Genomic DNA, 26,828 nt, shown 5'->3' on the forward strand with positions numbered 1-26,828 from the left:
CGGTTTTCTGTAGATGTCGTGTTTTGTTTACAATTTGTTTCTTGTTATTTCAGTAATTTAAAATTTCGTTTAACCAAATAAAACTATCTAATCATTAACAATAACTCGTCCACTAGCTATATAACCAAACAGTGAGACACAAATAATTAGAAACTAACCCTAAAATAATAGACACAAATTGTAAACAAAACACGACATCTACAGAAAACCGGTCAGAACTAACAATAAAATTGGCTTCAGCTGTTCCATAAGGATGGGAAATCTACTAACGAACTATGTTTGATCTATGCTCATGGACAAGTGTACACTACCTATTTCTATTAACCGTTGTGCAATGATGTTTGTTTATATGACAACAATTGGCATAAATGCTAGCTTTATACTTCTAGCCAGTAGCGTAAGTACATCGAGTACCTCTTGTCCCCCCCCCTCCCGAAAAAAAAAAAAAACATCACCACTTATGTTTTATTTGTTTATATCAGCAAAATCCGTGATTGCAGCAAAGTCAAAAACTCTCGGAGCCGTTTTTTGGTCATGGAAACTCGGCATTGTTTTCAATAGTGAAAATTTTGGATATCTTATCCGGTCTTGTAGATAACATGTTCATCTCCCGCAGTCACGGAAATGGTGACATATTTTTCTGCGATTGCGGCAAAATCATGAACGTCTTCTTCGCTCTTGACATCATCATAGTCTCCCAAGATCACGGAAAAAGTCACTTATAGTGCCTAAATCATGGATGTTTCTTCGGCCTTGTAGACATCATGTTCGTCTCCCGGGGTCACGTAAACGATGTAATCTTTGTTACGCAATTGCGGAAAAATCATGAATATCTTCCTCGGCCTTGAAGACATCATCGTCTCCTGCAGTCACGGAAACATCTTTTTCCGCGATTGTGGCAAAATCTTGAATATCTTCTTTGCTCTTGAAGACAAAAACATCAAAGCCTCCCGTGGCAATGGGAACCTTTTCCGCTATTGCGGTGAGTGGTGACAGTTGGATGGTTGGACCTCGGCGCGGTGCAGGAGTGTAATTAACACCACTGCCACTGCCTGGTATGCATATTTAGGTGTTGCATCACAAATTGTGAAACCAGTTTCTGTAGGACAACTACAATATTTTAAAAACCCTCTAGTTGGAATATAAACACATGCTCTTCATTTGCTAAACAAGATGTTCTCTTTGCTAAACTACAACTATTATTAACGCTCAAGAAAATTTTCACATAAATACATTTTGCTTGGGCAAAAAGTTAATTGTTAGAAAAAAATTTGCAACAAGAGAAGATCGGCACTTTTAGTAGAATGCAGTGCAGAGTATAGGTGTGTGCAAGACTTTTGTGAACTACACAAGTAGGACCATGCCCCATGTCAATTGCAAATGGGAGTTAGGCCTATTGCCTATGACAGATGTCTGCACTCAATGAATATCCATTATTCTTCACAGAATCTCACCACCAGGACCGCCTGGCCACTGGCCAGACTATTTGCGAAAAAAGCATAAGCAGTGATTTGAGGCATGGTCTCATAGTACAGTAGTTGCAGTTAGTCTGGGTGTGCGGACCCTTGTGTACTAACCGTCCCTCACGCCAAAGCCATGAAGACAGCGCTGAGACGCTGAACAACCCCAGAGAGCCGTGTGGGCTAGATGTTTTTGGAAATGAGCAATAAACACTCCCCCCTACACCCCCCGCCGTAGCGTGGCTGCGCGCCCAGACTAGCTGCGACTACTGTACAAAACAGGTTACAGGTTACTGTGCTGGAAATCCCACATGTTCGGCTGAACCTAGATAAAAAAATGTGGATTAACATTTGGTAGTAACAACATCTTTAAAAAGGCTGTAAATAATGTTTTTATCACTCCACACCAAAAGTAGCTATTCGATAACAGCTGATATCCAAGAAAGTAGTTGTTTCCCAAGTTCTAATTTAGAAAGAGGGAAAACCCGACCCTAACAGCTGATTTTCCCTCTCTCTAAATGTACTTACCCTCGCACTCGATTAGTTCTCCATTTACCCACTATGCGCTAGTGTTTTGTTACTATTTAATTTAATAATTTAAATCAGCTGTTTTCATTTTTGCACAATCTAAATGTACACAGAAACAGAAATTATAGTTCAGCCGCTTAGAAAACGACCTGCGCGCTAATGCTAAACCAATGCGGGAGGAGGTCGCTTTCTAAGCGGCCGAACTATAGTTTGTTTTGATGTGTTTTTAGCATAGTATGTGTTAGAAATTGCTCTATTCCTGATGATTTGATGAAAAAAGCTTTAGAGATAACTAAACCACTTTCACCAGAGAAATCACGGGAAATATATGAAAAGGAATACAGAAAGATTAGGACTGTTACAAAGTGTAAAATGGCAAACCAAATAAAGTAAGTGAAGAATATATTTATCTGAGAAATCTATAATCATGAAACCATATACGTTTGTAGATTGAGAAGTAGATTTTTCATTAAAACTAAAACATGTGTGTGTTTCAAAGCATCAAACAAGTTACGGTACAAATGGAGTGCTTGCCACCAACAATGAAAACATTATAGTAAACATAACCTTGAACTTCTGGTTTTAAGTTATTATATTATCTCTTTGGAAAATTTTCTTTTATTTTGATTTTTTAAAACTTTAATTGATTTAAAATTTGAATTTATTATTAATGTGTTTTTTACTTTCTCCCCCTATGCATAGAATATGGAGAAAATATTGTTTCGTCAAAGTTTTCGAGTGGATATATCCGTTTTGGGTCCCCCTGAACCCCAAAAAGTGGTTTTTTAAGTGATGTCTGGGTGTGTAAAGAGCTACAGACCACACCTGTAGTCCGATTTTGGTGAAATTTGGTATGTAGGTACTAATCCATGGTATCTCCAGGTGTTTTTTTCATTTTTTTGAAATTGTAATTGTTAATCGGAATTTTCCCATAAAATAACGGAAAAATTTAATTTTCTCAAAAATAGTTCAAAAATTTAGTATGTTGAAGCCCTTTAAATTCTGAACAAAACTACACGAATCCCATGTCTGTAAAAATTACGGTACAAAAGTTATTGTAAATATGTTATTTTCCTATAAAACCCCCCATAAAATAACAAAAAATTGGATTTTAGGAAAAAAGCCGGTTTTGATTCAACTTTGTATGTTATGGTCCTTAAAATTTGGAAATTTTTTTACTTTTTTGAAATTTTGATTTTTAATGGGGATTTTCCCATAAAACCCCATAAAATAGTGGAAAAATAAGATTTTCTCGAAAATGGCCAGAACGATTTTGATATAAATTTAGTATGTTATAGTCCTTTAAAATCTGAACAGAATGGTAAAAATCCCATTTCCGTAAAAATTACGGTTCACAAGTTATTGTAAATGATGTTATTTTCCCATAAAATAACAAAAAAATCTGATTTTTGGGGAAAAGCTGGCTTTGATTAAAATTAATATGGTATGGTCCTTATAATTATAAAAAAATAGTACAACACCCCATTGCTGTAACAATTATGGCTCAAAAGTTATTGCAACTTTTGTGTTTTTTTACTATAAAATATCATATTTACTCTTATCGCTTACCCATGATAAAGGTTGTTGATAAGCTTATGGGAGAAAGTATGTGTCAGAATGCTGATACCGTTTTTTTTACATTGTGATGAAATTAAAAAGTATCCTTAGATTTTCCTCGTACATGCAAATGACTCTCACATGCTTGGCTTCGCCTCACATATGACATTTGGTTTTCCTGTTTGAGGCAAAGCCGAACACATGAAACTTGAGCGTGCGCCGGAAAATGCTACTTTCGGTCCTAGTAATGAAATATACTATCAGCAGTATACAGTGAGTGCTTCTGATGAATTATTTTAATATAAAAATTTAAAATCTGTATTTTCTGTATTTAATTGCTTTATTTAGTAAATGAACCTATTATGTTGAAAACCGCTCAAAATTTAGATCTTTTTGGCAGATTTTCTGAATGGGGAATAAGCTGATACGTAGTTCTCATAGTAAGACCTAGACCAGGGAACAGGAACCGCTATATTTTGCCTCTACAAGGGGACTTCATCAGAAGAAAGAAGTGAAAGCAGTTTGTTATTGGGTGGCTAGGTGTAACAGTTTTGTAAAATAATCACCACATTATTTTCTTCTTTAAGTCCTCCCTTTGAGAAAAATTCTAATAAAAATGTAAGGAAGTAATAAGAAATTATAATTTATAGAACAGTACAAAATTTATTAGTACAAATTTCAGTATTTACATTTCAGTTGAGGTGAACTTAAAAATAGTTTTGTACTTGACCACATTTTCCCAATATGTGTAAAACCATACACTTACAAATCTTTCACAACACTCATTTACAAACATTAAAAAGAAGGAAATGCACCTCGATCAAAGAACTAACACTTGTTCTACTTTCAGTAAATGGCAGGTTAATTAAAATTAAAATACTTAATATATGAATGGACAAATAAAAAACACCCAGATATAAACTATTGTTATTGCTTGATGTTTCTAAAACATCTTACAATTCATAATAATCGATTGTTTGAACAAAACCGAATAAACTAAATCATAACTTATGTTAGGCTACTTACAATTTTGTATAAAGTTACTGAAAATTTGATTATATCAAAGAAAAGTAAAGAGATTAAAACATCAACTTATTGCACATGATTTGAGACAGTTTTCCTTTATGGGACTTTAAATAAGAGTACAGAAAGTTACGACATCCTCTTCACATGTTTTTACAAAACACAACAATTAACTATCATTCTGGTTCTGGCACATCTTATTAATTTTAAGATTTGTTTGCTTGCGCATTTAGATTACATACACTTGTATACTCCTCTCATAGGTGGTGAAATGTGAGATCTTGTTTTTCACTAGTCTAATAGTAATGGACAATTACTTATTTTTCACCACACAACCTAGCTTCCAAACACACAACAAAGTTAAAGAAAATCCTGAGAAACACATTTGTTGACCTACCTAAACCTGATTTTTCAGTCTGCAGTATTTTTATGTTGATACGGCCTATTGATCTTACGTATCTTACGTATAACATTTAATAGGACTAACCTAGCTGTCATGATTGACATTTCCACTCAAATAGCATAGGACAGAGTTTGAAAAAAGTGTGTATATAGAAATGCTATGTTAAATTATATGTGCATACATACATATAATAGGCTTTAGGGCCCATAGGCTTTAGGGGATTGAAAAATGTATTTTTATTTTTTAAGGAAAGTAGTTAGTTGGCAAAGATACTTTAACACAATATCGAAGAAAACTTAAGTATATAGCTTGTTAATTTATTATTACCAAATGGCAAATATACAGTTAATTTTAAGTACTCAATACAAAATAAAGGCTAAAACATTAAAGCTGAAAATGACTAGCCTTTAAAGTCTCTCAATTTCTTTGCTACAATGAAAGTTGATGTTCTTTTAAAGGTAACAAATACTGAATATTTGGGATTTTTTTTTAATAGGAAAGTTATTGTTTCAACATTTTTAGTTTTCTACATCGAAGAAAATCCAAGCCTATAGTCTTTTTTACAATCACTAATTGTCTCTAGCATACACTTGCCTTACACCCCACCCCCTCAGTTTGGTCAATGGAATTAAAGTTACTTAGACCATCAGTTCAAGTGAACGTTTACAATGACACAGGTAAGAAGCCAGTTAGTTATGGACTGGCTAGGGAAGTTTTTCTCTAAGGCATGAGTATCAGTCGGTTTTAGAACATCCCCATATTAAAACTACATTTTCCTTCTAGTCAAGGAGCAAATTACTGACACCAATAATTAATAGTAAATAATTTTGTTTGCTCTTAACTTCAATGACAAAGAAGAAATTCTCAACGATTCTCCTTGGTTTCTTGTCTTCCTCTCGGAGGATTCATTCAAATTTGAAATTTCACAAAACTTACACACAACTAAAGCGATGCCATCGCACCAGTCCGGACACTAAATGCAAAGTATTACTGACTTCATCAACTAGCATGTATTGAAGTGTAAGTAGACAATTAAGTGCAAAGTTGTCTTCTATGACCCATGTAAATTTTGAAAATCTAAATGAATAAATTTTTTAAAGGGGAAGACAAGAATCTCTAGAAAATCGTTAATTATTTTTAATAGGTGCAATGATCTGAACTAATTAAGACAAGACCATGTTCGCAGTACCATTAGTCCAAATGCAGCAAAAGTGAATTAAAAAAATAGAATCACTGTATTTTTATACGGTGTAAATGGCCATAAATTGCTTCTGATCACAAAAACACTGTCATTGTCTTCCGCAGTCACAAAACACCATGATCATTTCTCGTAATCACAATCTTCTTACTCAACGATGATTTTAAGAGATCCAAAAAACACTGGTGATGGTTGGTGATTATTTCAAATTTTCGGTGCTATACAGAATTCATGTACAATCGATAGTTTTCTTGGTTTACTGGTTGGCTGGACACATTGGTTTGAATTGCAGAACACATAGCTTGGTTTGAATTTCAACACACATAGCTTTGTTTCAATCCTAACACAGTAAGCTTTTCTCCCCAAAAGATGGTTCGGATTATTAGAACTATTGTATAAACATACATTTTTTTAAAGAATTTATAAAGAAGCTGTTTTACCAATCTTGGTTACTCCATGTTCCAACATACCTTTTTAATTGTTTCATTGCTTTATAAATCTAGTAGCTAATCAGATTTTTTTCTATTTTTAGGTGTAAGATTGCTTTACTTAGTGGTTTAAAACAAATCTAAATCTGCCTGGTGATTAATTACACATTAACTGCACAACAATCATCTCAATCCAGTTCCTAACTATTGAAAGTTTTCAGTTTAATAATACTTAAAATAACATGTTCATGGATTATTCTCTAATATCTATGTGTAAAAAATTGTTTAAAACTTGATCCTCTCAAATTCATAAATTAAAAAGTAAATGTAAAGCAAATATAGATAGTTCAGAAGGTAAACATTTAGTTTACGAAGTTGAATAAAAAAAATTAACAATAATTATTAAATTATTCAAAATAGAGTAGGAGGCTATGTTTTAAGTGTGCAGGCCTGAATAATACTTTTTTAGTGAACACAAATTTCTTACAAGTTATGTCATCTTGTACATTACTATCACACAAGTAATATCACAATAACACTATTCTTAAGGATCTTAAAAATTACCTAATGCTACACAGTTATGTACATTTTGTACAAAAAAACCAGAACCTGCAGCTAGTTACCACTGACGATAATTGACTTAGAAATTTCAAAGTGATCAGTCTTTGTACAAGAAATGTTACATGACTCAGGGACTTTGTATTTTAATAGATCTAAACCCACTGATATTGTGCCTCTTCATGTTGAGCACTGGTTGACAGATGTAATTGGCCTGCACTCGCGGTCTCTTCACCATCGGCAGTTCTATCAGTACGTTCTCATCAGTGGGGTCGACTGCGTAGATCGGTATAGAGTCGTCAAAGCCCAAAAGTGCTTTGGTGTCCGACACTTCCAACTCATCATACACGTCTTCACTGATCTGTAACATAACATAAGGTGTCAAATTTGGAAGACAGTGAACATTAAACAACACTAGGATCTGAGTCAATTACACTGAGTTAAGTAATGGCTAAACTCACAAGGTGAATGTTAGCAATATTCTGATGAACATTTTAGTTTATTTAGTTTTTACTTGTTCATTATGAGAAAAATGTTCCACAAAAGGCCACAGTTTACGTTTATAAAACCATCGTAAAACAGAGAAATCACCATAACAAAGTGAGACAAATGTGTTTCATACTTCCTTTACAAAACAAGATTTTTAATCCCACAACGGTTTGGTACCTACCTCAAAGTCCATGTTGACGCTTATTTCCGCCGGTTCTTCTGATTGATCTTGATTGATTGTCTTTGCTGTGAGTTTTCTTTGGTTGAGTAAAGCAAATTTAGGCTCAAATGGCTGGAGGGAGGGAGGAACACTTGATATTTCATCATCACTATCATCATCTATAGGAGATATCCTTTCATCCTCAGCATCAACTCCAAAATCTTCCTCTGCCTCTTCTTCTCTAACCTGGATATATAAAATATTACTAGAAGATGAATCAACGGATGTATAAACTATAAGATTACACATTCTTTATAAAGATCCTTGCAGTCATGAGAGTAGTATTTCTGATTTGTTGCTTGGGTGGCTACCTGTTTGTGTTATGTTGAATTTTTCATAGGTATAACAATTGGACCATAAATTCATAGATTTACCTCTTGTATTAACTTAATCAGATTTCAAAAATCTTAAATTTAATTTATAGCTTCTGCATTATTGAAAATATTGTTTTTATATGCAATATGCATGCACAATGGTCTCAAGTGGCTTACTTCTTCAGTGTCCTCTTCAACTTCTTCACTGTCAAAAGCAGCTTCGTCTTTCAGTTCTCCTCTTTCAAGAAGCTCTAGATTATCTGAAAATTAAATAGTTTTAAACATTTGCATTAAAAACATCCGCGTTCTCTGCTAGGAATCTGTTAGTTCCAGAGACTTGAAGAAAAGTCTTAATTTGTTTATATTTTATTGGGGAAACATTCATGAAATGGTCAAGCTTTTTGTACTTGTTTTATTATTTGTCGATTTTTTTTTGGGTGGGGAGGGGGAATTATAAGTAGCCTAGACTTACCTATTAAAAAGCAGACTGGACTTTAATATCAGCAAATTAAAACAATTCAATTACCTGGGTAAACCATTGCTTTTTTAATTGCAGATGGATCCTTTCTTGACCATTTGGCAACTTCTTCGTCCATTTTTGAGATTTTAGCAGGATTCATAGCCCATAAGCATCCTTTTCTTTGAGAGCCATTATTCCCTGAGCTAGGTGGCTTCTCGATCTTCTCAAAACACTTATTTAGTGAAAGATTATGACGCACAGAGTTTTTCCATCCATTTGGTGCAGTTTTGAAATAAGGAAAGTGATGGCTGTAAAACAAGATCAAGATGTAAATACGGTACCAAATGCGTATATTCAGGTAATTGACATACAATGGAACTCCAACCATCCAAACTCCACTGAATTACTTAAAGAAAGAATTTTTAAACCCTAAAACTATAGTAGGCCTAATTGTTGTTAAACAAGGCATAATCCGTGATCGTGGCTAAATCCTGAAAGTTTTACTGCGGTCAAGTACACACCTTCATCGCCTCCTGTGTTCACAGAAATCACCAAAATTATCATCTGCTATCACAAGGAAAGTAAGATTTTCAAATGTAAAATCTTCCTGCGATGGTGATAGTGAAATTTTGGCTTGTCTCTGACTATTTCCTATAAAATATCCTGGATTCCATAAAAAATCCAACCATCCAAATTGTTGACTACACGCTTTTGGAGTGGTTCCGATTGATTTGTATTGTTGGTGTTATACTACTCCCCACCCCACAACCTTAATAAAAAAAACATGATCGGCTAGTAAAAAGGAAGTTCGGGCAAGTTAACTAGGAAAACCGTGTACAACCATTTGTATAAACAATTGTAGTCTAAAAAAAGATACTGTAAAAAATATACTTTACTGCATAACATTTTCTATTCTGTTAGGCCTATGAACTCGTAGCTAATGTTGTAAAAACATGCATTAGTAGGCCAGCCACATAATGCACAACCAACACGTAAGAACATAACTTAGGAGGTGATAGTAACCTAATTTTAACACTCCACTGATTTCTTATAGAAAATGTCAAGCTGGTTTCCTTGACAAGCCGTGCCAGAATTTTTTACTACTTTAAAGGTAGCATGTTACCTTTATTAATGCCAGCCTAAATGAATGAACTCGGCTAAGAAGACAAGAAATGTTGACAACTAAGTGTTTGACCGATAATTTACAATTAATGATTCTGGCTAATGGACCAGCTAAGCTAGTCTTAGCCAGTAGCAAAGCTGCACGATACATCTCGACTACTTCTAAACATTACTCATACTCACCACTCATTCAAAATTGAAGTTTTGCATGATAAAACAATACTTACCACATAAAGCTGTATATTTCTGAAACTGGAAGACATCCTGATTGTGAATTCTTCAATGCCATTGCTATTAGACATGAGTACGAGTAGGCAGGTTTGGGGTAGGGTTTGTTACTTCCATCGGCAATGCAAGGCATCACTTGGCGCTTTTGAGAAGTCTTTTTTGATGGAGTTAAAACCTGCAAACAAAAATGTTATCGTTCATCACAGACTTGCTAAATAAATTTTAAGGCCAACGATTTCAAAACGTTTTAACTAGCACTCTCATAAAAATACAGTAAAAAGTAAGAACCAACATTACACTCCGGAAAATACTAATGATGAACTTAACAAAGATACTGATGATTCCAAAAGGGGAAATCAGAATTGTAAAATATCTCCAATTGTTAAACCGTATAATTTCATCAAATATTTAATTCTTACTAGATAGATAAAAATACATAAATACCAGTAACTGACTATCTAAAGTATGCTGTAAGTATATATTAACCTTTATTTTTAATGTAATACCTTTGAATATAAATACAACTTCAGTATCAAATAGTCAGTGGTAAGACTAAAATATTATTCAGTAGGATAAAATTAACTCACCTTAATAGCACTGTTCTCCATCGCTACATTAACAAACTCAATAGGCATCGATAGAATGTCCTGTGGCTGTTCTGAAGTTGCAACTGTTTCATCCTCTTCAAGAAACTCTTCCACTTTTATAACTGTTGCTTTTGTATCATTTTCTTTTTCCTCCATTTTTACAGACTCTTTTTTGACACTTACCTGAAAGACATTTTTCAATAAGTCTTAGAAAATTGCCATTCAATATAAACATTCAACTATTAACTTAATACTGATTGTTGGGCCTAATTCAAAATAAACTGTGTGATCAAACTTATTATTGTTTAAATGTCTTGTGATTTTTTTAATGAGATGTTAGCAGCCTCTTTTAACCTAGTATTTGCCAGCTCACATATGCCTCGGGCCTGTGCTTGGGACGAATCGCCACCAAAACAAATGGTGAGATGGTATACTGCAAGGGCAAACTGTACTGACCAAATGTAATGGTAAGTACCAGGATTCCAAAAAACCCACAACATTGCTGCCTTGGGCCTGATGCCCGTGACACTACCATCTGAGCTACCGACTCATAAAAATTATACTTGCAGATTTTCTTTAAAACTTTTTTGACAAACAGAACATATCTTTCATTTTGTACAACAGATAAAACGGACATGATGGCATGGATTGAACCAACAGAGAATGATTGAAACAACACACAAACTTTCTTGTACACACCAGAAGCCACTTAGGCCTATATACAAAATTATTAGGGCTTAATGTAGGCCTATAGATTACCTCTACAATGAGGACTAAAATGGTCAAATATGGACATACTGTATATTCTAATTGGGAAAAAGTTGAAGTAGGTGTGCCTCAGTAATCAATATTGGGTCCCTGTATGTTTCTTATTTATGTAAATGACCTACCAAACGTGTCAAAAATGGATATCTTTTAGTTTACAGATGACACAACGATGTTATGTAAGGGACGCAATGTTGAATTTTAAGTGGAAATTGTTAGGATTTTAAGTATTAAAATTATTTTGTTTTAATTTGAATATTACAAGTTAGCTTTAAGTATTAAAATGTAATTGACAAATGTCCTGTCATGATGTAATGGCATTCTGTAAATAAATAAAAAAATAAATAAATGCACCGGTAGCTTTCTAGATAAATCAATATGTTACCAGTAATAGGCTAGTTAGTTTCTACTATATATTTCAACACAGTTTCAATTTACGAACAGGTGCAAATCTGTGAAAATTTAATTACAGAGAAAGAGATAGGGAAATATGTAAATTCACCTCACTTTGCTGGTGAGAAAAAGTATATAACTCAGCAATTCTACTTATATTAACATCTAGGTAGTTGGTTCTAGTAAGTTTATATAACACAACAATTGTACTGGTACCAACATCTACACTCAGCTCCTTCAAAACAGAATTCTGTTTATTGATAGCTATATCTCTGCATGCGTAATATTTTCTAGCTTTAGGTAATAGCACTTAGGTAGACATTTTTTAAACAATAAAAAGGATCAATAACTTTCACACCTCAATTGAACCACACAATGTAAAGTGTATACAAGAGACAATCAAATTGAGCATGCAATTTAAATTGCATTATCCCTTCCTAAGTTACACTAATTAGGCTACTTCTCTAAAACCACTTGAAACTATACAAAGAGAGAATTAGACCAACCTGAGATATGGTATCTACAAGTGACACTTTTGAATATTCTTCCGCTTCTGAACTCTTTGTCTCTTCGACCTCCAATCGTCTTCTACTACATAGAAATGGCACTACACTACTAGGATTGACCATCAAAGCAGAAGCTCCTTCCCCAAGGAAGTCCAGTTCAAAACTTGAATTAGAATTGGCTGAATAATGTTGTGTCCACATCGGATTAGGATCTTCTTCAATATCCAGAGATGGTAACTCATATCCAAGACCTAAAAATAATAGAGTATTTTAAAAATCATTGAAAAACAGTACTTAGGCCTAGTCATTATCAAACAATAGCATGTAATTTAATTTTAAGATGTACATAAAGGTTATTTTGTACTCTAATTTGTTTATTTATATTTATTGAAAAAAAATTGCAGAACACAAGCAAAAAGAAAACGTTTCAATTGTGCAAGAAAAGATTTCGGGTTCCCTAACCTAACACACAAAAAAGAGGCAGAAACGACACCTGAAGGGGACTTGGGCCCATTCAGGAGGAGCTCACGTTTGAGTCGCTCCCCTGTTCACGCCAATTCTTTCACACGCAGACAGAGGAACTTGAACCAAGACGTTAAGACTGGGATTACCAAGCTGGAGTCCTATCTTAACCACATCCTCCACCTCCGCAAGTCTTGGAAGTCATGTGAAAGGACCCTCGTCTCTTCGTAGACGCAGACCTCACCCCGACAACATACGTCTCAGTCCTCAACTGCAAGCCCAGCTGAGCCTGTGACCGAGAAGAAAATGAAGGCCGACAGAAACAAACCAGGAGAGTAGGTGACAGTTGCGAAACAGAAGGGCAAGCAGAAGAACCATCCTCAGCAGTCTTTTGTCCAGCCTGGTGACGAGATGACAAAAAAGCCCAAGAAGAAGAGAGCCTCTAAGCAACGCCCTGACACTCTTCTAATCTAGCCGACAAGCAGAAAGACATACGTCCTTTTGGATGACGTCCTTGGTGAGATACGTCAAAAGACGAAGCCCGAAGAGAAGGGAGCAGTCATGAAATCACTCAGAGAAACCAGAGCTGGTTGTCTCCTTGTAGAGCTTGGCCATTCCTCTGGGACGAAGGCAAAATTCGGGGCCGATTTGCAATCCATCCTTGGTGCAAGTGCCTAGGTATGAATTCTCGAGCCAAAATCGACATTGGAAGTGAGAGACCTCGACAAACTCACGTACTCGACTGAGGAAGAGGTATCCACTGCAGTCAAGTCTGTTCTTGTGGAACCCACTAGCTAATCGGTGCAAAGGTCCCGACAGAAGCAATATGTGCTATAAGTGCAGCGCCAAAATCACAGGGCTAGTGTATGCAGCTCCGCTGAATGTTGTGTCCTGTGCACAAAGGCCGGCTTGAAGAACGATGCCATCAAGCACGCTACAGGATTAAGCCGTTGTGCTGCTTATAAGCAAGCACAGCAGAAGATCCACCCAGAAATGATCATCGCCCTTCAGCTTAACATGCAAAGGAGCAGGACAGCTGACGGTTTGCTGTACAAATTCGCAACCGAGCAAGGCGCCAATATTTTTCTTCTGAGTGAGCAATATCAGAACCGACACTCTGATGTTTTAGAGATGGCAGCCAGGCTGGGTCTTCATATCCTAAACGTGGGCAATGTTTCCACTTTCCGTCGCCCTGGATATGGAGAGACCATCCCTGACATCTCTCTGGCATCTGAAGACCTAGCCAATCGGATTACTGACTGGCGAGTCTCCGAAGACTACTCTGTCAGTGATCACCATGCAATTTTTTCCATATGCCAACTTAGCCCATCCGCCTCGACGTTAGAACCTCAGTCGTCTTTGTCGAGACACCTTTCGGGCATGTATCAGGGATCAAACTATTGGGGATATTGGATATTGGAAGAAACTAGAAGAAAAGCCCTAGTGGCGTAGTTTAAAAGGCCTAGCCCGAAGTAATGTGCTAAACAGTTCCAGGCTAGTGTCCTAGGAAATGAGGGGTTTTTAAGCGCTAAATAAGGGTCTTCCACATTTTTCTTTGGAATCAATTTGGCGGAAATCTGAATTTTCAAGGACTTTAAATTGAGACCCAAAGTCAGACCTAACTTCTTCTGGAATGCCATGTCGACAGAAAAAGGCTTTGCATCTCATTATCACTTCATTTGATGTTAATGACTCTATTTCGGCTATCTCAAAATATCTGGGAGTAATAATCTGTCACAGTTAAAAACCAAACGCCATCAAGTTTGAACAAATCTATTGCAAGAGTTTTCCATGGTCTGTTAGGGAATGGTGTAGGAAGCAATGGTTCATGGCTGTTCCTTCAATGTTTAATACAAGTAGAGCATGATTTCACCATACTTTCAATGGCTGAAGAGATTCCTGGCCACCAGACTGACTCTTTTGCACGTAAACGACACTTGGTAATTCCAAAATGACCTTAGGCTTTGAAGTGCCCAAGACTGCAGAGCTGGTGGAATTACAAGTCTTGAACCTCGTAGTATCATCTCATTATCAACACTTAGCTCATCCTTAATTGAATTATATGGTTTTAGCTAGGTCATCTCGTAATGATGCCTTAGAAGGCCAACCTTGGATGATTATTTTCTTCAGTTCACATATAGTTGGATCTTTATTTTGCTCCTCCAATACTTTAGCAACTATGCAGTTGTTTATATCGATCGACAACAAAACCATTTAAACAAACGCTGGGGTTTCTTCTTCGAACTCACGGTCATCAGTGTCTGAAAATGGGAGAGGTGCTCTTGAAAGAGCATCAGGAACTAGAAGCTGCTTTCCAGGAATATAAGTCATTGAAAAATCATGTCTCATGAGACGCAAGTGAATTCTTTGAATTCTTGGAGACAATTCATCAAGATTTCAAAATTTGAAGAAGGCCTAGTGGTTTGTGATCGGTTTGTATTATTATTCGCTTGCCAATAATAAATTCTTGAAACTTTTCACATGCCCAAGCAACAGCTGTAGCCTCCCTCTTGATGTTTGCATAGTTTTTTTTTCAGAAGGAAGAAGGCTTCGGGATACAAATGATACTGGTTGTATAGAACAATCATCTTGAACTTGAGAAAGAGTTGATCATAGCGTGCAAAAGGGGTAAGGAAAGTAGTTGGATCCTGGGAATTTGTATTTAAGGGGACTTGCCAAAAACCACTGTTTGCATCAAGTTTTGAAAGCCATTTAGCTCCAGAGATTGAGCTGAGAGAAGTTAAAATTTTGGGAATCGGATGATAAGACTGCTGGACAGATTCATTCAACTTAGTTAAGTCAACACATATGTGGACATCTCCATTAGATTTAGGCACTACTACCATTGCTGAGCAGCATTCAGTAGCATGCTCAACTGGTGTGATTACATTATTTTGTACCATACTTTCTAGTTCTTTTTTTACTTGACACATTAGGGGTAAAGGTACTGTCCTAGGAGTTGTTATTGCATATGGTTTTGCGCCACCATTAAGTGTTATTGTGTAAGGGTCAGGAATGACACTCAGGCCACTAAACATTTCATGGTATTCGGTAAAAAAATCACTGTCTACCTCTGCAACTGAATTATTTTAACGTAGTGTATTTAATTACCTACATAAAAATGTATAACATGTTAGAAATATTTTTTTTGTAGGTACGTAATAGGGACATAATAATACAATAACCGCAAAACCGCAAATAAGTGTAAACTATACAGTGTTTGTTTGTGTTGTGAAACATTATGTAGGCTGATGATATGTACATATTTGTAAAGCTAATGAAGTAAGGAATCCAAAAAAGTCATAAGTATGATGGTAAAAAGTTATTTTCACCTATGATTATGTATCAATTTGAGAACGTTTTGAATTCTTTGCGCATTTCGAGAAAATGGAGTGTACAGTATTTAGTATATAACTTTTTTACCAAATTTTGTACACCCAAACCAATATAAACATGTTGTAGTGTATTCATTTACCTTTATACAAATGTATAACACCTTGGGTAAATCATTATATAGCATATATAGCACGGCGAACTAAGGTCCGTCTCGTACAACAATCTCTGAATGTCAGAATCGTCATTTTTGGACATGATGCTAACAAAATACAAACTTTTATGAACACTATTTCACACAATTCAGTAATATTTATGCATAATAAAATGCATGAAAATTACTGTTATACACACACAGAAACTTCACTAACACTAACACTACGAACTAATAACGTATTTAATAATAAATCGCGGATAACACGAGAGCGAACACTCACCGGCAACAACACACAATGGCGAATACACAAGACAGCTGTAGCAGTAATGACTCAATTCCGTCGTCTTCATGTGAGCAGAAGTAAATAACCCTGAGCGCAAGGATGCCACTCTCACAATCTATATTTCTTCCTCTTAAATATGACATATTATATGACTAGTAATAATAACTTACACTGTATGTAATTCGTATTTTCCATAACGTCACCTGACGACGGTTGGCCATTTGTTATAAATTTCGAAAACAGCTGTTTTCATAAAATCGTACCGGTTGTCAAATCAATATTTAGTTCTAAATATCACTACCACAGTGAAGATAAAATCAATGGCTATCCAGTGGTACCACCCGCAACATCCCAAGACGAAAATTACCCGAGCAGGGTAATGACAAACAAGACGTGTTTTGCCAGTTCCCAAGTGTCGGCTGCAAAAGTCGTGCCGCGCCAAAAATTCATTTGATTTCTAATCGTCGTGACATTGTTATATACCTGCTACAGGGTTTGTTTGTGTAATAAAATGAAAGTTCAGAATGTGATCTTTCAAATGGTATATATATTATTTTCATCTGAGTAGATTATAAGTGTTTTTTTTTACCGTTAAAATAATTTCGGCCCATACCGTCACTAGACGACGGTTGGCCACTGCTAGGGTTAACAACTCCAAGGTCAAGATAGTTTTTGTGCCTCAGCCCTCGAGCCTCCAGTGAGAGGCTATAAATAAAACATCCTGTCTTGTAACAAAATTGTTGCTTGTATCTTTAATTTCGACAAAGGTTCTGTACTGTATTATGATGGATTTGGAAAGCATCAATTAGGCCTACATTACAGTACTACATTTCTTAAAATAGGAATTTGTATTGACTTTTGCCTATAATATATTCCACTGAAAGTAGGCCTATTTGACTTTAGACCGTGTTTTGTGTTTGTTTGTGACTTTTGTATCAAAATACGAAAAAAGAGATAAGAGTAGTTTATTTGATCAAGTATGACTCCAAAATAATGATTATATAATTCCAAATGAATAGCACTTCATTATGTTATGATTTTAGGGATTGTCCGTTTTAACCGACCTTTTGAGTTATCCGACCTAGGTCCAGTCCCATTAGGGTCAGTTAAGAGGGGGTCTACTGTAGGCTAATTCATAAAAGAATTACCAATGTATCGTAATCAAAGCACTGGATAGCTAAGTTAGCCTATCAACAGCTATAAAAATAACATAAATCAATTTTAGTTAGGCCTAAAGAGCTTTTACTTTTAACAAAGTAAGATAAGCACTAGACAAGATACTAACTATACTAACAGATAATAACTATCTCAATGAAGCAACCGAAAAGTTCCTCTCTACGATTGCTGATGCAGTGAAGCAGAACTCACCATTTAGAAGAGTTGGTGTTTCACCATTTCCCAGATGGTTCTCTGCCGAAACAAAAGATCTGGTAATTACAAAAAAAACTCTACACAGACAGTATAAGGAGCGACCGACAGCCTGCAATTACCTTCGTTTCTCAAATGCGAGAGCGTCTTGTAAGATATCTGCGAAGAGAGACTACCGTCAGCACTTAAGTAGAGTAGATCAGGGAGTATCAGTGAACCTTCGTTTCTTCTGGAGCCACGTAAATTCTATTAGAAACTCTTCCTCGCTGCCCTCACGCATGTCTTACAATGACGCCGAATCCAAGGAGCCCCAAGGGATGTGCGAACTGTTCAGGGATTTCTTCTCCTCAGTGTATGCGAAGCCAGCGGAGGTATTTGTGCCTGCTAGTGGTGATTACCTTGGAAACTCCGCATTTTCAGGATTCTCACACCAAGAAGTATTGAGCAAGTTGAGGAAGCTCGATGAGACCAAAGGGTGGGGCCCTGATGAAATTCCCCCTGTGGTTTTAAAATATTGTGGTGGTCTGTTGGCGGGGCCAATTTGTGACCTTTTCAATGCGTCGCTGTCATCTGGTGTCTTCCCAGAATCTTTAAAGTCAGCCTACGTTGTTCCCCTCCACAAAAAAGGGTCCGTTGAAGATGTTGCTAATTATAGACCGATCTCGATTCTACCTGCAATTGCCAAAGTTTTTGAGGACCTCTTCCTTGACCGTTTAAAGCATAAACTGGCTGGCTTAATTTGCTCACAGCAGCACGGTTTTACAAGCGGGAGGTCTACTGTGTCGAACTTAACGTTATTTCAATCCAAAATACAGGAAGCCTTCACTGTCAATAATCAGTTGGATGCCATATATCTGGTCTTCTCCAAGGCTTTCGACACGGTAGACCACACACTACTTTTGAGAAAACTGCTTGATCAAGGATTTGGAAGCATGGAAATTAAGTGGCTGACAAGCTACCTCTCAAACCGGCGGTCATTTATCAAGTTCGCTTCGGCAACTTCATCAGAATTTATTTCATACTCTGGAGTTCCCCAAGGATCGCTGCTGGGACCCTATCTCTTTTCACTCTTTATAAACGACCTACCTGAAGCTCTCCAATGCGATTCACTTCTGTTTGCTGATGACGTGAAACTGTTTTCCATCATATCCACTGAAGAGGACTGCTTACGAATCCAGAAAGATCTGTGTGTGATTGACCGCTGGTGCGAAGAGAACAAGATGAAACTCAACACGAAGAAATGTCAAGTGATGACCTTCCACCGGAATCTCTCCCCCATTGTCTACGAGTACAACATACGCAGTGAACCCTTAACTCGTGTACTGCAGGTAAAGGATCTTGGTGTCACATTGTTACCTTCATTGAACCCTGAGTTGCATGTGCGAAACATTTGCAGCAGAGCAAACAAAATGCTCGGATTTGTCTCCCGCTTCTCAAAAGGCTTAAGCGACACGGCCTTAAAGACTTTGTACTGCGCTTTGGTACGCCAAATCCTTGAATATGGCTCTCCAGTATGGAACCCCCACCAGAAGTTTCTCATAGAGGAACTAGAGTCTATCCAAAGAAGATTTCTTCGAATGGTGGGTGTCAGGAACGGTTTTCCCTATCGTCAGGTTCCCATCGAGGAAGTATCTCGTGATCTGGGACTCCAAACTCTTGCAGATCGCAGATTCTCAGCCGTCGTTGTACTGCTGTCAAAGATCCTTAACGGCACGATTGACTGTCCCGATATGCTGAGCCAGATCCTGTTCAGGACCCCTTCAGCCACTCGCTCCAGAGACCTGTTCGCTAGGCAGCAACATCGTACCAACTATGCAGCAAACGACACGATGTACCGACTTCAGAGATCTGGTAATAGCGTCGCCGACGTCGTTGACTTTTTCTTGGACAATATACCAGTGCTCAAGAGGAGGATCGCCAGTCTGCATGAGTTGTCTGTCTAGGAGATACTGCAGCGGAGGGAAGACATTTCATTCTGCATAACTTCTTAACTGTCTAGCTGTTTCAAATGAAATATTACTATACAACATTTGTTATACATCTCTATGTCAAAATCATTCTAAACTGCATGTAACCCATAGGGACCATTGTAATCCCCTTATCTGCCCTTCAATAAATATTGCTATAAAAAAAAAAAAAAAAAAAAAAAGGTAGAAGGGGACCCCACAATTTTATTCTTTTCATTCTCATTTTCATTCTTTTGTCATTTGTCTTTGCCATCTATACTTCATATTTAAGCATATTTATTTTTGTTAAACATTTATATGCATGTTCGTCAGTATCTTGAGTTCTTTCTTTCTTATTGTTCAAAACTGAAAAAATGGAGTTGTCCGTTGAAATGTAAAAATAAAAATAAACAAACTATAGATATTTTTTAAATCATAATTTTTAAGGCCTTCCACAAAAATTAAAAGCCAACAAGTCCCACCTGTAAAATTGTTCACTCCAATTTCTTCTTTGATGTCTGAATCACATAATTTGATATCCCAATCAATCATTTCAGGTAGTGAAATACCATCTTGACCATTGATGTAGAAAAGATCCATTTCCATCGTTGTTCCCTGTAAACAAATTTGCTGTGTAGGTATAAATCAAATCAATCAGGAAATAAGGAGCATGCTAATGGACAGCCTAGATTTGCTGCTACAGGGAAGGTAATAAAGTGTTTTTCGTCATACTGCAGCAAAACCAGCCATTTTTTAATGCATGCGTTGCGGGGCTAAAGTAGCATTTTTACTCTCTAGGGCTCAAAAATCAAGGTCAAAAATGAGAAAATCTTATTTTTACCCCATAAATTTCCATTTTTATGGGGTAAAAATTAGATTCTCTCATTTTTGACCTTTATTCAATCTACTTTTATTCAAACGAATTCGCAAACGAGCGTGATCCATGGTTCGATCACGCTCGTTTGCGAACTCGTTTGAATAAAAGTAGGTTTACACAATTGTACCAAATTTCATAAAAGTTGGATAATTTTTACAAAGGTACAGTAGGTTAGAGTCATCGTGCTAATGAACGTATGGTGTTTTTGACCACTGAGGTTATCAAAACAAAAAAGGTAAATTTGTTACATACCAGGTCTTACCATGAGTACTACGGTAATAGCTGCTTATTCCCTATGGGAAATTCGCCAAAAACCAATATCTTCAGAAAGATCTAAATTTTAATATGGTAATATATTTATACATCATAGGCTTCCTCAAGATCTATTGGATAAAGGAAGCCTTAGAAAGAAGATTACCTAATTATTTTATCTAAATTAATTATGTTACAGGGTGTTTCAGGTCTGGGCGAACCCACGATGTTAATATTGTTTTTGTTATGTTATGTTTAATATTATTTTTCAATAAATTAACAATAATAGTGTTGGACCAAGGCCCTACTAGAAAAAAACAGGCCATGCTGCAGCACGGGCAGCGCAACACTACGTCACAGTGGTGGATAGTTGTACTAAACTCTTACCATTAAAATCCATTACAAACAGCCAGCTTGTTTATTTCCCTAAAACATAAGGGAATGGTGATGGCAATGAATTTATCAATGAAATATTTCCACTAGTGTGACGTCATGGATCCTGCAGCATGGTCTGTTTTTCTAGTGGGGCCATGGTTGGACTTTCACTCATGATCTGTATATAAGCTAGCATGTGACTATTATTTTTATTTAAGTCATATGTTTATGTTATTATATTTGATTATTGCCTAAACCTTTGTGTTTTTCCTTGATTCAATTAAACACTAGTTTTCTATTCTGTCTAAATTTAATTTGATATTCTTGAGTTTTAGAGTCAATTCCACATTTAATATATGCTCTCATTGTTAATTTCTTATTTATTTTGTTAACACTTCTGTAAATAATTTCATCATTGAACCCGAAATAAATGCTGTTAAAAAACCCCTGTTAACTAAATATATAGGTTACCTGCTTTAAGTTTAACACAACGATGTAACAAAAACTGACTTTAAACAATTTTTCTTTACATAAAGGCAATTGACTATGTGTTTGTTATTTATTATCTGATAACAATAGGTGTGTACTCCAAATTCTCTAAGTTTCAAGTTGTAGACTTGCATAGAGTTTTAAAAATAAAAATTTTCAATTTTCAAAATTTTAATTTTAAATAAATTTCCGGGCCTGAGGAGGTCCGGATAAGAGGGAGTCTACTGTACTTTCTAATCACTCGAATTCGAGCAACAGGTGCACAAGTAAATTAAAACAGTTGTTTTTTGCTCCAACATGGTTACTTAAAGTACAGCCTAAATAAATATTGTTCAGTCTCAACAAACAATAAAAAAATATTATATTGAAATGAAACTGTTCTAAACTTGCCTTTTAACCAAACTTGCTGTAGCCTAACATTAAAAAATTCTGATTGATAGCCTATTCCCAATGCCTTTTCCGTTATCAAACAGAATTTTTGGTAATTATGTCGACCTCCAGTCAACGCTCTAAAAATTAATTTTGTTTTTAAATCTGTTCGTTTTTTAGGGCCGATTTAAAAAATGATAGACATTTTTTGCGGAAAATACATGTTGTGGGTACTCAAATTTTGCGGAATTTCACGACAAATTAAAAAAATGAGAAACCGGAAAAAAACTTGTCCTAGCCCTATCCCCCCAACCCTGTCCCTTATAATGGAATGTTTGTTTTTAATCTTGCTTGTAACTTCCTCTTTCTTGTTTGTAAATTAGGTGCATGTATCATTGATAGAAGGTGGATAATGCGAAACGTATAGGAGGGCCAGGGTGCAATGTAGAAATTGACGAAGCCAAGTTTGGCAAAAGAAAATACAATCGCGGCAGGATAGTGAAGGGGCAGGGGGTTCTTGGAGGTGTGACAAGGCACATGAAAGAGTTTTTTTGTACCGGTTCATGACCGTTCTACAAAGACGTTAGTGAAATTGGTGAGGAAGTGGGTCCGTCCAGGGTCGGTGGTGATAACAGATTGCTGGCGGGCTTATTACACCTTGAAAAGCCATTTTAGATACCTGACAGTGAACCACTCTAGGAACTTTGTCGACTCAGAGTCCGGGGCTCATTAAAACACCATTGAGCACCGGTGGAGAGAGATACATGCTAACATATACCTAAGTACGGCAAATCGTCAAAGCACTTTTTGGGGTATCTCGCAGAATTTTTGTTCAAAGACAGATACTCCGAGGAATACCGGCCACATTATTCTTCATCTCTGCCGCTGCAGAACTCTACGAACCCCGACCATAACTTCGTTTGTGGTAAGTAGACTAGGCCCTACTATTCATCTAATAACCTGTAACCTAACCTAACCTAACCTATACTAACCTAACCTAACCTATACTTACCTAACCTAACCCAACATAACCTAACGGGTTTTTATTAGGTTAGGTTGAGTTAGGTTAGGTTAGGCTAGGTTAGTATAGGTTAGGTTAGGATAGTAGCCTATAGGTTAGGTTAGGTTAGGTTGGGTTAGTATAGGTTAGGTTATCTTTCAGTTAGCCTAAGTTTATCCTAATAATTTAACTTAACAAACAAAAAGGTGTTTTTCTGTTTTTTCCGTTTTATGATGTTAACTTAATATTGGTCGGATCATAATGAGAAATATACCGTTGAATTTGTCGTGAAATTCTGCACAATTTGAGTACCTACCCACAACATGTAGGCCCTAACTTATTTTGGGTAAAAAAGCATTTTTTCAGTTTTTCCGGAAAACGGAGCTTTTTTGCAAAAAATTACTAAGTAGGCCTATCATTTTTGGAATCAACACTAAAAAACGAACAGATAAAAAAAAATTTTTTTAGAGCGTTGACTGGAGTTCGACATAATTAAAACTTACCGAATTTTTAAATCGTAACTTAGCCTACAGCAAGTTTGGTTAAGATTAGTTATGTTTGGTTAGTTTAGAATAGTTTCATTTCCTAAACCAATAAGTTATGTAGGATATTAGTTTTGCCTTTTAAAACAAGGTTACGGTAGTTATTAATTTGTAATTTAAAATGCGTTTGAAGGTATATTAGCCTAAAACAGAAGGAATACCGATCAAAAAGTAAGTATTGATGAGTATATTGTTTTTGTGACAGGCCGAACACGTCAACATCACAAGTGTGCAGTCTGCTGCTCTGCCTACCTGCGCTGAGACAAGCCGACCTAGCGGTGAGACGGTTCTGGACCAACATACACCGCGAGGGAAAGGTCTTTAAAACAAAAATATCAATATATCAGATCCAAAAGAAATCATTGATAATAATGAATGTTCCCTTTAAAAGGAAAGTAAGTTAAGTTAAACTTACGGTACCGGTAACTTACCTATAGTTTGCGTTTCATCCGAAAAGCGCTAACTTAGGCCTAAGCGACAAGTTAAGTATAAGTTATCGTTCCGGCGAGACTTTCGATCGTGTGAGTTTAAATGGGCATTTAAGTTAGGTTAGTATTGGTTGACTCGGTTGTTGTTTTGATACAGTGATGGTTTCATTCGATTGAACCTCATAAGTTACGATCGAGGCCCGATATATCATTCCTAAGATTTAATTGCCTAGCTTGGGTGAGAAATACAAAACTAAGCTTGACCTATCTTAAGTACCATAAGTAAATTGAACAAGCAAAATAGGTAGAGTTTAAATAATAATATTTAAAATGAAAGATGAAACTCAAAGTTGTCTAAACTTTATTAAGTTAGGCTAGTTTTACTTTTGTATAAAACTTAGGTACAGTACTATCGAGGCCATTATGAGGTAACATTGTTTACATGAATAATAATTTTGACCAGGCCTAGGCTTAGGCTCATGACTTTTGGACATTACATTAAACAAGAGCTAGACCATAGAGTTAAGTGTTATTAGAAAAACTATTCATGAAATGGTAAGTTAAGTTACTTAGATGCTCTATAAGTTATTAAAACGGAAATATTTCATAAAATGTGTAATGCATAAACAAATGTATCCTAGCAACGGATTTGAATGGGAAGAATGCTGCTTTCCCTCCTTCGCCTACTATGCGTGAATGACCTTGAAAATGTTCCCGCCTCAATGAAATAATAACAATTCCTATGTTTGAAAAATAAAGTGCATATTAAACGACTGGTAGAATAAGAAATCACGGCGTTGATAAAGTTGCTTCAAATTGATTAAAACTAGTAAGAGAATGTAATATGGTATAGAGACATACCAACTACAAAGGGAATCTAGAATAGGGTTATAGAGCTAGGTTAACACTCGAATTTCAGGTCTCTAGAAAATATAAGAGATTATCTCTTGAAAAAATTTGAAATATCCTAGTTAAATAATAATTGTTCACTCACCTAAAGACTCCAATAAGTGAAAATTAAACAATTGTAGTAACCTAAATTGCGGTTCGTTTACTAGAGATACACCTCTACTACACACAAAGAGGTACGATTTTTAAATCGAGATCTCCCATTGGCTGGACATCCAAACAGTTTATCCGCGCAACGATATGATTGGTGGAGCAGCTCACAGCATTGTAACAGAATGTAAACAAATAAGTCATCTTATAAATTAAGGGACAGTTATTTTAGATCAGCAACAAACAAATTAATAACATTTACACTATTTAGTAAAGCTTCTAATTTTATATTATATTTCCATTAATAGGAGATAAGATAACGGAATTCACCATTCCAGACCGATTGTCATCTTAGTTACCGGCTTTGGCTCGGTTACTGTAGAATTAAAATGGCGCTTTGACTTTGGCCTTTGGCTCTCTTCTCTGTCTGAGTTCCTGAAATAACTCAAATCCAAGGTTATTGAATATCGAGAATAGATCAATTAAACAAAAAGTGGCTTGAAGAAATTGGCATTATTTTAATTAATTAATTATAAAAATGTTGATGTTTGCTACTGCTAGACGTTATTTGTTTTGTTTTATAACTCATAACTGAGGATAGATAGGATCGAAAAAACGGTTTTGGGGTTGAGTACAATGAGTTAGAAGAGAGTTGACTATTGATTGATAAGCGAAGCAACCAAAGACCAACACTTACGTATTGTGTCATTTGGTTTATCTTGCAAGCCAGTAAAAGTTAGCTGAACATATTGTACAGTATGCAAGGGATTATGGTTTATATATGGTCTAATGCATACAATCTCGTAGAAATTCAATTTATTCCACTTTCTCGCTATGCCATTTACAGGGGTTAGCTGCAATAAACTAACCACGGATGATACTTTTTCCCTAACACTAACTGAAGTGTCTTGATTTTCAATATAGTTTCTATTTATCGAAAACAAATTTGTCATCCTATATCTGTTTAGTCGTGCATACCTTAGAACTTTAACAAGGGATTATGGTTTATATGGTCTAATGCATACAATCTCGTGTTTCAAGAAATTCAATTTATACCACTTCAATCGAAAACACTGAGAAAAATTTTAGGGTCTGACTTAGGGGAGGTACGAATGAGGCATTTAGTTCAAAATTCCTCCGTGAACAGCGCTGTAGTAGAGAGCACTTTGGCAATGAAGGTTTACTAATCGCAAAAATAGTTATGTTCATAAGATAAAATTATAAATGTCTCAAATTCAATTTTATTATTTTTAATTATAAAATTAAACTATCATAACCTAACCGAACTAACCAAACTTGCTGATAAAGAAATAATATAACAAAAGTTTAGTAATCGGAAAAATAATTCTGTTTATTATATAAAACTAGAATTTGCTCAATTAAAATTTTATAATGACTTAATAATAAAATTAAACTGTAATAACCGAACCAAACCAACCAAACTTGATGATAATAAAAAAATCTTGGACAAAAAGCTAATGCTACCAGCGGGATTCGAACCCGGGACCTACAGTATATCAGCCCGGCACGCTAACCATTGGACCACCGAGGCCGATGGCTACCGACCGTTTTGTTACGGTAATGGCGTTCCCTCAGCTAATAAGAAGCCCACAGCTGTCATCGTAGCCTCTTCTATACCTCCCCTGAGTAAATACCAAAATTTTACAAGCACCTTGGTTTGTCACAAATAAAGTAATTCATCAAGATAC

The 26,828-nt window shown here is 35.9% G+C and overlaps 1 protein-coding gene across 1 annotated transcript; it reads right to left on the bottom strand.

Annotated features, from left to right (window-relative positions):
- Nucleotides 1-4,977: 4,977 nt before the first annotated feature.
- LOC128993949 (uncharacterized) lies at nt 4,978-25,260 on the bottom strand. Its single transcript, XM_054418092.1, has 9 exons — nt 25,115-25,260; nt 20,271-20,403; nt 12,240-12,490; nt 10,576-10,758; nt 9,988-10,163; nt 8,705-8,946; nt 8,356-8,438; nt 7,826-8,050; nt 4,978-7,516 (listed from the first exon to the last, which is right to left on the bottom strand). The coding sequence occupies exons 2-9, from the start codon at nt 20,392-20,394 to the stop codon at nt 7,286-7,288; spliced, it is 1,515 nt and encodes a 504-aa protein (XP_054274067.1). The 5' UTR covers nt 20,395-20,403; nt 25,115-25,260; the 3' UTR covers nt 4,978-7,285.
- Between the last annotated feature and the right edge of the window lie 1,568 nt (nt 25,261-26,828).

Source organism: Macrosteles quadrilineatus, unplaced genomic scaffold (genome assembly GCF_028750875.1).
Source record: "Macrosteles quadrilineatus isolate MER2022 unplaced genomic scaffold, UCM_ALF_1.0 Scaffold_5__1_contigs__length_97177068, whole genome shotgun sequence".
In the NCBI taxonomy this organism is placed as follows: domain Eukaryota; kingdom Metazoa; phylum Arthropoda; class Insecta; order Hemiptera; family Cicadellidae; genus Macrosteles; species Macrosteles quadrilineatus.

Bases quoted from the DNA above. Each gene is read 5' to 3' on its own strand.
- LOC128993949 (XM_054418092.1), bottom strand. From the start codon at position 20,394: ATGGAAATGGATCTTTTCTACATCAATGGTCAAGATGGTATTTCACTA. The intron at 10,759-12,239 runs GTTGGTCTAATT...AATGTCTTTCAG, and splicing joins TTGTAGATACCATATCTCAG to GTAAGTGTCAAAAAAGAGTC. The intron at 8,947-9,987 runs GTAAGTATTGTT...CTTGTTTTACAG, and splicing joins GAAATATACAGCTTTATGTG to CCATCACTTTCCTTATTTCA.